Here is a 14,631-nt window from a genome sequence, read left to right on the forward strand (position 1 = left end):
TGCATTCAGGCTTCGCAGCATGACTCCTCAAATGCCAGGGATAAAAAAATGTCTCTCACAAAATTTTGACTGGCAAGTACATCCGGCAGAAAAGGATGTTAATGAGTGGCAATATGACAACACTGTCAGCACATATATTAGTCATGATGTACAGTTGGTGTAGTAGATAGAGTTTTGGGTTAGCATGCAGGAGGTCGATAGTTCGATTCTGGGTTGAGGCATATGTTTTTTATTTGGTAAACGTAGTCCAGATGGTATGGTATATGGCATCTTAATCATCAACAGCAATTGCAGTGGGTCTCTAGAAAACATTGGCACTTACATACTACAATCGTAGAAATGGAAGATTGATCAGCTTTGAAAGAAGCTCTTTCCAGGTTGTGGGTGGGAATTTATTTGCAACACTTCATCTACTAGATGCGAAATCCGTTTTCTTTGTAACCTCCTCCAATGGTCCCATAGATTAGTACCAATTATTATTTCTGCCTTGTTACCAGTAGAACTAGTAATGTGATTTGCAAATAAAGTCCAAATTCGGTTACTCTTTGTAAGTGTTATCACAATGGTCCCACTAATTATGCATTTCAACATTGAGCCTGGTAACCACACGCTGTTTAGTACATATCTCAATGCATTATTATTATTATTATTTCTTTCTTGTCTCAGACATTATGTCTGGTTAAAAATGGAAGGTGATGCGGACCTTGATCAAGCGTGACTTCCTTTTAACTGTACGGTATATGTTACATTGCATTTAGGAACTTTCGGGTAATTGAACAAGTGTCAATAATTACAGATTTCTGTAGTTGTATATATAAGTTTGGATGTAGCTGTATTGCATTGATGTACTGGTGGATATTGTGTGGTATGACTCCTGTAGTTGATAGTATAATTGGTATAATGTCAACTTTATCCTGATGCCACATGTCCTTGACTTCCTCAGCCAGTTGGATGTATTTTTCAATTTTTTCTCCTGTTTTCTTTTGTATATTTGTTGTATTGGGTATGGATATTTCGATTAGTTGTGTTAATTTCTTCTTTTTATTGGTGTGTATGATGTCAGGTTTGTTAAGTGGTGTTGTTTTATCTGTTATAATGGTTATGTTCCAGTATAATTTGTATTCATCGTTCTCCAGTACATTTTGTGGTGCATAGTTGTATGTGGGAACATGTTGTTTTATAAGTTTATGTTGTAAGGCAAGCTGTTGATGTATTATTTTTGCTACATTGTCATGTCTTCTGGGGTATTCTGTATTTGCTAGTATTGTACATCCACTTGTGATGTGATCTATCGTTTCTATTTGTTGTTTGCAAAGTCTGCATTTATCTGTTGTGGTATTGGGATCTTTAATAATATGCTTGCTGTAATATCTGGTGTTTATTGTTTGATCCTGTATTGCAATCATGAATCCTTCCGTCTCACTGGATATATTGCCTTTTCTTAGCCATGTGTTGGATGCGTCTTGATCGATGTGTGGTTGTGTTAGATGATACGGGTGTTGCCATGTAGTGTTTTCTTTTTCCAATTTACTTTCTTCGTATCTGTTGATGTTATGTGATCTAAAGGGTTGTAGAAGTGGTTATGAAATTGCAGTGGTGTAGCCGATGTATTTATATGAGTGATTGCTTTGTGTATTTTGCTAGTTTCTGCTCGTTCTATAAAGAATTTTCTTAAATTGTCTACCTGTCCATAATGTAGGTTTTTTATGTCGATAAATCCCCTTCCTCCTTCCTTTCTGCTTAATGTGAATCTTTCAGTTGCTGAATGTATGTGATGTATTCTATATTTGTGGCATTGTGATTGTGTAAGTGTATTGAGTGCTTTTAGGTCTGTGTTACTCCATTTCACTACTCCAAATGAGTAGGTCAGTATTGGTATAGCATAAGTATTTATAGCTTTTGTCTTGTTTCTTGCTGTCAATTCTGTTTTCAGTATTTTTGTTAGTCTTTGTCTATATTTTTCTTTTAGTTCTTCTTTAATATTTGTATTATCTATTCCTATTTTTTGTCTGTATCCTAGATATTTATAGGCATCTGTTTTTTCCATCGCTTCTACGCAGTCGCTGTGGTTATCCAATATGTAATCTTCTTGTTTAGTGTGTTTTCCCTTGACTATGCTATTTTTCTTACATTTGTCTGTTCCAAAAGCCATATTTATATCATTGCTGAATACTTCTGTTATCTTTAGTAATTGGTTGAGTTGTTGATTTGTTGCTGCCAGTAGTTTTAGATCATCCATGTACAGCAGATGTGTGATTTGTGTGGGTATGTTCCAGTAATATTGTATCCATAATTTGTATTATTTAGCATGTTAGATAGTGGGTTCAGAGCAAGGCAGAACCAGAAAGGACTTAATGAGTCTCCTTGGTATATTCCACACTTAATCTGTATTGGCTGTGATGTGATAGTATTTGAATTTGTTTGGATATTAAGTGTGGTTTTCCAATTTTCCATTACTATGTTTAGGAACTGTATCAATTTAGGATCTACTTTGTATATTTCCAATATTTGTAGTAACCATGAGTGGGGTACACTATCAAAAGCTTTTTGGTAATCAATGTATGCATAGTGTAGCGACCTTTGTTTAGTTTTAGCTTGATATGTCACCTCTGCATCTATTATCAGTTGCTCTTTACATCCTCGTGCTCCTTTGCAACAGCCTTTTTGTTCTTCATTTATAATTTTGTTCTGTGTTGTATGTGTCATTAATTTCTGTGTGATGACTGAAGTTAATATTTTGTATATTGTTGGTAGGCATGTTATGGGGCGATATTTAGCTGGGTTTGCTGTGTCTGCTTGAACTTTAGGTTTCAGATAAGTTATTCCATGTGTAAGTGTATGGGTCTGCAATATAACTGTTAAATAATTTAGTTAGATGTGAATGTGTTGAGGTGAATTTCTTTAGCCAGAAATTTGCTATTTTATGTTTTCCAGGGGCTTTCCAATTGTGAGTAGAATTAATTGCTTGGGTGACTTCATGTTGCAAAATTATCACTTCAGGCATTTGTGGTATCATCTTGTATGAGTCTGTTTCTGCTTGTATCCACCGTGCATGCCTATTATGTTGTACCGGGTTTGACCATATGTTGCTCCAGAAGTGTTCCATGTCTGTTATGTTTGGTGGATTGTCTATTTTAATGTGTGTGTTATCAATTGTCTGGTAAAATTTCTTGAATGTTTGGTTTTGTTTCCTTCTATTTTCGCTTTTTTTGTATCTTCTAAGTCGTTTGGCCAATGCTTGTAATTTCTGCTTCTTTTCATCTAATTGCTCTATCACTTCTTGTTGTGAGATTTTACCCAATGTTTTTCGTTTTTTTCCTGACATTTCATTTCTTATAAATTGTGTTAACTGTCTGATGTCTTTTCTCAGTTTTTCTATTCTGATCTGTAGCCTGTGTTGCCATGCTGGTTTTGTGGGTTTCTTCTGTGTGTTGGTTGGTTCTGATCTCTGCCTAGTGTGTACATTTAGTGTAGTGAGTGCTCCTATATAAACCAGTAGTTGTAACTCTTCCATAGTTGTGTTTTCATTTATTTTGTTGTGTATGATTGTGTTGATAGTTTTTATTGTTGTTTCGACTTGTGGGTTATTTGGCGGTCTATGCAAGAATGGTCTAATGTCTGTATTTGTGTCTTTGTATTCTATATATGTCAGCTGAAATTTTTCTTCTATATCTAACATGTGTGTTACTTCGTGTTCTATTTGTGCTTGTTCTGGTGGCTGTCTTAAGATTTCATTTTCCTCTGACTGTTTAATTGATGTGTGTTGTTCTTTGTTTGTTTGCTCTGGGATGTTTGAGTCCATTACTGTATTTTCTTCTTCTTCTGATTGCACATTATTTTGTTCCAGTATTTGTTGTACTTGTTGTTTGATGTTTTCTAATTCTGACTGGGGTATCCTGTTATTTTTGATTATTACATGGATCTGATCAGCTAGTCGTTGTTCTGTTAAAAATTTTAATTCTGGGTATCTGGTAATAAATGTTGTGTATAGTTGTGATCTGTATCCAGTTGTGTTGGTTCCTAGGTTTGTTGCTTGGTAATAACAGAACATGAGGTGTCAATTAACTTCATCTGACTATCTCATCCTCTGTCTTTGTTTTCCTTCTAGGGTGGTTGCAGGAAGCATATCCTGCAAAACACCTCTATTTGGATTTGAATCATTTTCCAGTTGGCTAGCAGTGTCGTTACCATTGTGGGCGGGCATAGGGTTCAAGCGTCGTCCCCGACCATGACGGCGCTTGTCCGAGGCTTCTTTAGTTCTGTCCTGAACCAACTAATCACACTAAAAGGGGGGTTAGCCCTATTAGTGGTTTGTTCTTTTCGTAGCCTTTTACGACTGGCAGAACATACCGGAGGCCTATTCTTTTCCTGGGCCTCCACGGGAATTATTATTATTATTATTCTATCAATGGGATTGTGAAAACATCACGTCTATTACCATCATGGAAACAGCGTAATTTGAAACTGAACATTTCAGAATTAGCGGTGTCAGGATGAAACATGCAGAACAATATCTGTCAGAGGGGTAATGTGCGTTAGGTGGAATAGCACACAGGACTGACGGTGTGTTTATACTATTTGTACTGTCCACCAGACAAGGACTAGCTGTGTGAGGAGTAATGCACCTGTGACGGACTCCAACGTACATGCATACACGTATCGAATTTTCTCATAGTAAACCTCTAAACCAGTGTGGCAGACATATGGGATACACAAATGATGAATATGTGTATAAGCTTGTGGTCCCTGGTGCGTCTGATAACCGGGCTGCTGTTCCCACTCATGAATATGCAGCTAGATATCCTCGTCGATGCCAACCGGATAAAAATGTGTTTCGCCGTCTGGAGCTGCACCTTCGAGAGTCAGGTTCTCTTCTTCCACCATCATGTGACAGAAGTCTTCCACGGACTTGCTGTACTCCAGCTACTGAGGGAGCTATTCTGGAGGTCATATGCCAAGAACCTAGGCGAAGTACACACAGCATAGCAAGGCAGTTGCATGTCTCGCAACACATGGTCAGTAATGTGCTGCATGAGGATGGGCTGCACCCCTATCATTATGCTTTCATGCAACACCTGCATCCTGCAGATCGCCATCAGCAGATGCAATTCTGTGAATGGTTCCAACAACAACAGGAAGCCAATGATGACTTTGTGAACAGTGTAATTGGGCCATATGAAGCAGCATTCACTCGTGAGGATGTCTTCAATATGCACAATGCTCCCACCATTGGTGTGAGGTTAACCTGCACGTCGCCCACAATTGTGGATATCCAGTTCGCTTTGGTATCAATTTCTGGGCTGGAATATTGAAAGACAGGTGTTTGGGCCCCTACATGTTGCCTGACCAGATGACTGCATGAAGGTATAATGCATTCCTCTCAAACTATCTGTCTGTTACGCCGGAAGATGTTCCACTACATGTTCAGCAGAGGATATGGTTCCAACATGACGGTGCACCTCCATACTCTGAAATTAATGTGAGACAGTATTTGGACAGAACATTTCTAGGGAAATGGCTCAGACTTGGAGGTCCAGTTGTATGGCCAACATGTTCACCTGACATAAATCCCATGGATTTCTTCCTGTGGGGGCACCTGAAGGGGCATGTGTTCTCTACTCTGCTGATGAATGTAGAACAATTGGTAGTGCATGTTCCTGATGCTTTTGTTACTGTGGATGCAGCTTTGCTGCAAAGGGTCCAACCGGCAGGTTGCGCAATGTTTGGACATGCAGGGAGGTCGCTATGAGCATCTGTTGCTCTGAAGACAATGTATTCTGTTGTGAAGGTCATGTGGTCATTAATATGGACATTATTATTATCAATGGTTGCTAATATGTGACACCTGAGCATTCATATTACATGTAGTATAAATGACAAGTAGATGTTGTGTTATTGTACTGTGCTATCATCTTCAGCATCTCAAAACTGACATTGTTTTTGTAGTTATTCTGTCCTATGACAGGTCATTTGTTTCAACAGTATATTTCTTATTTGTCTAACAAGGTATTTGTTACTTCCTGGCAGATTAAAACTGTGTGCCCGACCGAGACTCGAACTCGGGACCTTTGCCTTTCGCGGGCAAGTGCTCTACCATCTGAGCTACCAAAGCATGACTCACACCCGGTACTCACAGCTTTACTTCTGCCAGTATCTCGTCTCCTACGTTCCAAACTTTACAGAAGCTCTCCTGCGAAGAGCACTTGCCCGCGAAAGGCAAAGGTCCCGAGTTCGAGTCTCGGTCGGGCACACAGTTTTAATCTGCCAGGAAGTTTCATATCAGCGCACACTCTGCTGCAGAGTGAAAATCTCATTCTGGAAACATCCCCCAGGCTGTGGCTAAGCCATGTCTCCGCAATATCCTTTCTTTCAGTGGTGCTAGTTCTGCAAGGTTCGCAGGAGAGCTTCTGTAAAGTTAGGAAGGTAGGAGATGAGATACTGGCAGAAGTAAAGCTGTGAGCACTGGGCGTGAGTCGTGCTTCGGTAGCTCAGATGGTAGAGCACTTGCCCGCGAAAGGCACAGGTCCCGAGTTCGATTCTCGGTCGGGCACACAGTTTTAATCTGCCAGGAAGTTTCATATCAGCGCACACTCCGCTGCAGAGTGAAAATCTCATTCAAGGTATTTGTTATTTTGAGTGTTACAAAATCTTTAAATTTAGGATACATGTGACCTAAGAAATGGTGTATATTACAGAACAAAATGTCAAAATGAAATAAGCAAATTAAAAAAAAAAAAGTGCCTCAATCCAGGATCGAACCCTCGACCTCCTGCGTGGTAACCCAAAAGTCTACCCACTGTACCAACTTGAGAGCAAGACTTATGTGTGTTGACAGAGACTGTTACTGTACATATGGTTACAGTGTCATCAGATTGCCACTCTTTAACGTCCTTTTTCTGCCGGATGTACTTGCCAGACGAAATGAAAGAGACATTTTTTTTATCTCTCTCATGTGAGGAGTGATGCTGTGAAGCCCGAGTGTGCGAATTTCGCTTCACCCTGTATGTCTACCTTTTGTAACCAGTAAAATTCACCAAATCAGAAAAAGAATAAAATCACTATGTTACAATAATATATTATAATACATATAAAAATGACCCTTTCCTGATGAGGCAACAGTTTGTTGCGAAAGCTTGAATTTTGTGTGTATGTTTGTGTTTGTTTGTGTGTCTATCGACCTGCCAGCGCTTTCATATATAATAATACATATTAATATATATGACATCAGAGTAAAGAATAAGTTCATCCCAATGGAATGAAAAATATTTTGTCTTGTCCATTAATTGAATCAGCTGAGTATTTTCACACTGAAGCTCAGATAACTAAGTAAACAGCATGTTGCAGCCATTTTGAGAGTAGATAAAAAGTGATGCGTCGAAATACCTCTGTGCTTTTGTGATTGTGGTAAACTGTGGCCACCAGCTGCATCATTGTTGTTTTTATTATTGGATTCTCTGGAACAGCCCAATTCACCAGTTAACAGATCTGCTATTAGAGAAGATCGACCTGGCCTTGAAGTGGTAGTTGCAGGTTCTGGAACTGGAGGGTCAGCTACTGTTGTAGCATGTCTACTTTCCCGTTGATCATCTGCATATATAAAGAATAACTCACTGACATTTCCTGTTAGGTAACAAAAAAATATTTCTATGTCACATGATATAAAATAAAACTGGATGCAAGTGCCACTGCCCATTTCTATAAATCTTTTGAAACCAGTAGTTTCAGGTATATTTACCATACTGATTATCCTCTAACTCTTCCTTTAGTTCTTTCATTTCATGAGCTAAGTCCATCAGCAAAGATCCACGCCCTTTTGGCGTGGGTAAATTTAGTCCACGCAGTTTTTCTCTGATAATGTGTTGCATATGTCTTTCTTGATCTGATGCTGGAGGCTGGTTGACCTGTAAACAATAGCACTGCTATAGAAAATATCACTATTTAAACAGACTACATATACTGACGCTCGACCAGAGATTCCTGGAATATTTTTCTATATCCTCACCATCTTCTTAGGCTTTTCACATTTCTTATAACTGAGATAATCATTCTGGTCTGTACAACTGTGACTTCACAATGACAATGATGCTCAACCTTGAGTTTGGTGAAGGATTCTGTTATTGGATGCATTCACTGGAGCCACAAAATCTTCTTAACATCAAAATGGAGGAGGAGCAGAGGGGGTGGACAGGGAAAAGGGGGGGGGGGACAAATTTATGTGGACTGATGTTTAGTGTGATACAAATAGCATCTGTTCAACTACTGTGATTTTGAATATTTTCACCAGCAACAGGGACCCAGAGTAAACTTTATTCCACCTGAAAGAGCTTCTACCAAAATTAAAAATTGCACTTTAGACAGAACCATATTTTTGAAATAACATGCACTGGCATTTTCCATCAAAATTGAAAGGTTTTTAAAATATGAATTTCTGATATAAATATGAGAAGATTAATGGAAAAGTGATGAAAATAACCTCTCTAATGTGATGTTATCACTGCCATAAATTTTGATAATTACAGTTTTGAATCAATAATATGCAGTACTGGAGATTTATGTAAGAATATTATGAAAATGAAAGTTCATTAAAGAACGTAAAGGAAAATCTATCATTTACAATATGCACCAGATTTTTTTTCTAAATCACAATCATGAAGATGGCAGAGAAAAGGAAAGTGCTTGTAATTGTCATGATTATTAGCTAGCAGAATGCGTCACGAAAAGCTAATTTTTGGTCAGTCAAGTTTGAGAAAAGAAATAAACAAAATGGTCTAAAGTTGAAATAAATCTATGACAGGGAAGTGTGCTGTTTCCTATACTATTCATCATGGTCATGGAGGAAATTCATACTATTAGCCAGCCGGTGTGGCCATGTGGTTCTAGGCGCTTCAGTCTGGAACTGCGTGACCACTACGGTCGCAGGTTCGAATGCTGCCTCGGGCATGGATGTGTGTGATGTCCTTAGGTTAGTTAGGTTTAAGTAGTTCTAAGTTCTAGGGGACTGATGACCACAGATATTAAGTCCCATAGTGCTCAGAGCCATTTGAACCATTCGAATCATACTATTAAATGAAATTAAGAAGAGATGCAACTAAAGCCATATTGTTTGCAATTTTGCTGTACTAACATGTTTATTCGTTAATTTTTCTCAGACTAGCTGTCTAAGCATGATGTCATAGGTTTTCTCAATACCAGTAAATGTCATCACCATCTCTTTTTCCAGATTCCCATCTTTTCTCCATTACATGTCTTAATGTAAAGATCATGTCAAATGTTCGTTTCTGAAACTTTATACAAACAACTCTCATTGGGTCAACAGATATTATATAGTACTGTACTGTATATTTATTTGCCAGACATTCTAGAGAGGTACATAGTGAAACAGGACAAGTCAACTAATAGTTATAAATTTTGAACAGAAACTGTTGTATAGTTTACAGCATACAACAATGTAAGTCTAACATATGGGAAAAACAGTCCACAAATACACAAATAAATTTTACACATGCACAGTTCTTACTTTAGGCTTTGATTACACACACACACACACACACACACACACACACACACACACACACACACACACACATATATCTCTGTGTCTATCTACCAGTGCTTTCTCGTTTGGTAAGTCACAGCATCTTTGTTTTTTAATATATTTTTCCCCACACACACACACAATAGAAAGAAACATTCCACATGGGAAAACTATATTAAAAAAGATGCTGCGATTTACCAAACGAGAAAGTGCTGGTAGACAGACACAATAAAAAACACAAACACACACACAAACTTCAAGCTTTCGCAACCCATGGTTGCTTCATCAGGAAAGAGGGAAGGAGAGTGAAAGACGAAAGGATGTGGGTTTTAAGGGAGAGGGTAAGGAGTCATTCCAATCCCGGGAGCGGAAAGACTTACCTTAGGGGGAAAAAGGGACAGGTATACCCTTGCACACACACACATATCCATCCGCACATATACAGGCCTGTATATGTTGAAAGCTTGAAGTTTGTGTGTGTGTTTTTTATCATGTCTATCTACCAGCACATTCTCGTTTGGTAAGTCGCAACAGTTCACACATTCATAGAATACATGAATAAATTTATACATACACATTTCTTATTTAGGCCTTATTTGTATAAAGTATTTAAATTTTTTCACATATTTACAAGGCAGACACAAATTCATCAACACTATAGTAGCAATTCTGTAAGAAGTAGTCACTAACTGCAGTTTCGAATTTATGCAAGCCAGTTATTGCCTTAAGTTTTTTAGGTGGATGTTGTACAGTTTTTTCCCCGCTTGCAGGGGTTCTTTTTGTTTTAGTGTTGTATGTGCAAACTGCACATTTATATTTTGTTTACTCCTTGTGTTCTATGAATGGATATTTTGCTTTTTGGAGCAATCTTGCTGTTGTCATCTATGATTTTCCTTATAAACAAGATTGTTTCTAAGATGTATAGGCATGGTAATGTAGGAATACAAAGATTTTTAAATGAAGATTTGCATGAAGATTGGGGTGCTGTGCGTTCCATGGCTCTTGTAATTGTTTTTTTGTGCAATGGAACTGCTTTTGCTGGGTGGTGAATTTCTGCGGCAAATTAAATCATATGTCAGAAGTGATTCTGCTTGGGCATAGTACACATTTTTTTGGGTTGCACTGATGTGCATTCAGCAATAATTTTTATACTATAACAAATGGTGTGTGTGGTTCTGCCATCTTACGTCATGTCGGATCCAGACTCCTAGAAATTCAGTGGTATTTAGAGTTTCAAGTCTTCTGCCTAACAATTCTATGGTTGCAGTTAGAGGCTGTTTATTCTGCACTGTATGTAGATGAACAGGGTTTGTTTTCTGTGTGTTTATTACGACACTGTTAATTCTGAACCATTCTGATATATGTGAAGTGCTGTTTTTGCTTTCATTTTGGAGCTCTTCTGGGGTCTTTCCTTCGATAAGAATATTTGTGTCATCAGAATATTTAATGTATGTATAGTTAGGGCTGGATGATTCCAAATCATTTACAAGCAGCAACTATATTGGTCCCAGTACAGAACACTGTAGCACACTGTATTTAAAACAATATTTTTCTGAATGATAGGGAATTAGATTTTTGCCTTCTTTGTACAAGATTTTCATTATCAGTTACCTGTTTTGTAGGTATGAGAGTGGAGGTGTTGGAGGAGATGACTCTAGTGATATGAAATTCTGCATTGCTTTCTGTAGCCTCTGACATCATTCAGTGATAGCAGCAAAGTATATTTTTACAAATATATTTTTTCTAAATACCAGGATACTGCCCACCATCACGTAGACTTTTAGCAATTCAAAAAATAATAAGAGCTCTGTACACAATGTGTGTTAGTAGAGTAAATGCCAGTATAGAACAGAAAAAAAGGATTAAAACTGAAATGGGTCCATGACAGGGAATCGTGCTGTTCTCCATATTATTCATCATAACCATGGAGAAAACTGATAAAAATATTCAACAGAAATTAAGAAAAAATTCAACAAAAGCTATGTTTTTTTGCAGATGTCATAGTAATGTCAGGTGAGGGAAAAAACGCAAAGGCAAGTACATGTGTGGAACCGTGAGATAGAAAAATCTACAGAGAGTTAAGACAGAGAAGAGCAAAACAGTAGTTCTGCCTAAGGGATGGACATAAGGAAGGAAGGGTTCAGATGACACTGAATGGAAAATTTTGGAAGTGGTCAAAAGTTTAAAGTGCATAGGAAATGTTATCACAAATGATGGTAAAATAGCCAATGAAATTTGATACAAGAACACAGCAAGCAAGCAGCTTCTATCTGAATGGTTTATTCTGTGGAACAGAGAAATCCCAAAGGAACGTAAAAAAAGTTCTATGTTCAACATATCATGAACCATTTCTAGGATATGAATGTGGTATATGGACTGTAACACAAAAGGATGAGAGACAAATGCAGGTAGCAGAGACAAAATTCTGAAGTGTCAAACGCACAAAAAAAAAAAAAAAAAAAAAAAGGCCACTTCAGGAAAAGATAGAAACAACAAACCTAAAGTGGTATAAATGTGAGAATGGGACAGGGGAGAGTACAAAAAGACAAAGCTTTCATGGGAAGATAAACAGGAAAGAGACCACATGGAAGATCTAGAAAGAGCAGGGCAGATACAGTAAGGAATCCACAGGAATGAGGGGAGGAAATCCAGAAGCTGTACTTAAACAAAGAGAAGAGTGGTGGAGAGACAGACAAAAATGGAGGTCCATGATTCACAAGCCTATCTGGGAACCTGGAAATGGGTGATAAAGAAGAAGAAGATAAAATTGCGAAATCTTAAGGATAAGGTTCTAGATTTATATTTATAACTCACGTTATAAGACACAATAAAACAAACAGAATTACTTAAAGAAACTGCTGAAAAAGCAAGCTTGCAAATTTCATTTGAAAAGACAGAAATCATTACAAATATCAAAAATCCACCAAAGAAAATAACTACGAAATACGGGAAAATACAGGTATCTAAACATTTTAAATATCTTGGTGAACTAATTCAGCCTGTGGCAAAAGGTCATCCAGCCTGCAGGGCTAGAATACAAAAACTAGAGACAGCAACTCACTACTGCAGACAAATGTATTCAAAAAAATGTATATCCAAAAACATTAAACTCACGACACCACCAGACTGTCATTAGACCACAGATACTTTATGCATCAGAAACACTGGCAAATTTTACATACGCAGAACAGATAGAAAATCGTGAAAGAAGAATTGTGACAACAATTCTTGGACACAGGAAAATAACAGATGATCAAGGCAAGCCTGTATACAGACTAAAAAGCAACAAAGAAGTGTATACAAAGTGCAGCAAAATTACAGACGAAATTAGAAAAAGAAGATGCTCCTTTTAGGCTCACATCATGAGGATGAACCCGAATAGGCTTACAAAACAAATATTTTCGTACATCGCAAATCTAAAAAATAAAAATTTATGGTTTATCAACACAGAAAGAGATCTAAAAGAAATGGACATAGATCAGGAAACAATATTTAACAGAAACCTTTTTAGAAAAAAACTGAATTCATTCCCGGGTTTTGGTGTGAAAATTAAGAAGACGTGTGGAACTAAATGGTCGGAAGAGAGAAAAGCCGCCTTCAGCGCAAGAATGAAAGAAGTGTTGACTGAGAGAAAGAAGACTTCCCAGAAGCGCAAGAAATAACTGTTTTCACGGTCTTTAATGGCCAAATTTGTATAATAATAATAATAATAATAATAATAATATAACTCACGTGTAACCTCAAAGTGTATGCTGGAGGGCACTTATGCCAATATCATTTTTCCCACACCTAGTCCATTTGAAGATAATCTGCTGAAAGAATAATTGGTGGAAAGCTTTTGTATAGATATAGTGAATAAGACAGTCACCTACTTGCGGGCCAGCCACAAGAGGCACCCTTGATTTGGCATTGCCAGTTGTTTGTTTAACAACGCTTCATGGAACTAAAGAGTGAGAACTTCTTTGCCCTAATGAAGACACAACTCACCTTGTGTTAATTAATTTTGAAGGAAAAAATTCTGATAAGATTGTTTTCTACACTGGGAGAAGTTATCCTTGACAATCGTATTGTGTCCAGAAATCTTTTATGCCATACTGACTAGAACTGCTTCCAAACAATTTGTTTAATGGTTTATGAACCCTGTTTTTACGAAACAGTGATTTTGACCGCAATTTATAAGACTGAATGACTTGCTTCTCAACAGTGGGTGTCTTGTAAATAAATGTTGTGTTATTTAGAGTTCTACTAGCACTAATAAATTTGTGTGCTATAACAACAGTGTCACCAGGACACACACACATGTAACTAGTTTGGAAGGTTACTAAGCCTGAATTTCTCTATCACTATCATAGTAATTTTAGACAATGGAAAATCCAGGATGGAATAATGACAATATTATGAAAGGAACAGATTGCTATTCACCCTGTAGTTGAGATGTTGAGTCGCAGACAGGCAGAACAAAAAGACTGCTAAGCAAGTAAGCTTTCAGCCAAAAGGTCTTCTTCTCAAATAGACATAACACACACACACACACACACACACACACACACACAAGTGACCACTGTCTCTGGCCATGTAGTCATGTGTATGTGAGTTGTGTTTGCATCAATGTGTGTGTGTGTGTGTGTGTGTGTGTGTGTGTGTGTGTTTTGTCTATTTTAGAAGAAGGCCTTTTGGCCAAAAGCTTACTTTTTAAGCAGTCTTTTTGCTGTGCCTCTCTGCCACTCAACATCTCCGTCATGTGGTGAGTAGCAATCTATTCCTTCATAATATTGTCATCATTGTAATTTTGTGAGATATGTAAAGTGGGGGGGGGGGGGGGGGGGGGTAATACACTGCCTAACCGTTAATAGAAAGTGCATTTTTAGAATTTTAATAGTAAGTCCATCTAACTCCTCTCATGTAGTTTCTCCCACTCAGTGATGTTCCAGAATTTTTGAACATATCAATGATGAAACATGCAGTTGTTCTTTGAATATTCTCTGTTTCATATATCAAACCTATACAGTAAAAATTCCATAGTGATAGAAAATACTCATGAATCAATACATTATTCATAAGAGATATTTGTGAACTCTCTCATGTTGAAATGCATT

At 37.6% G+C, this 14,631-nt stretch overlaps 1 protein-coding gene and 1 long non-coding RNA gene across 2 annotated transcripts in view; one reads left to right on the top strand and one right to left on the bottom strand.

The window, feature by feature from the left end:
* LOC126416076 (uncharacterized) overlaps positions 1–14,631 on the top strand; it is a 143,788-nt gene that overhangs the window by 93,429 nt on the left and 35,728 nt on the right. The window lies entirely within an intron of this gene.
* LOC126416075 (protein unc-80 homolog) overlaps positions 1–14,631 on the bottom strand; it is a 1,008,688-nt gene that overhangs the window by 73,429 nt on the left and 920,628 nt on the right. Inside the window, exons 59-60 of the mRNA XM_050083557.1 lie at positions 7,736–7,901; positions 7,384–7,587 (exon numbers count right to left, since the gene is read on the bottom strand). Of these exons, the coding sequence (XP_049939514.1) occupies positions 7,384–7,587; positions 7,736–7,901 (370 nt within the window). The remainder of the gene's footprint in view (positions 1–7,383; positions 7,588–7,735; positions 7,902–14,631) is intronic.

The sequence above is a fragment of the Schistocerca serialis genome, chromosome 8 (assembly GCF_023864345.2).
Source record: "Schistocerca serialis cubense isolate TAMUIC-IGC-003099 chromosome 8, iqSchSeri2.2, whole genome shotgun sequence".
NCBI classification, from domain to species: domain Eukaryota; kingdom Metazoa; phylum Arthropoda; class Insecta; order Orthoptera; family Acrididae; genus Schistocerca; species Schistocerca serialis.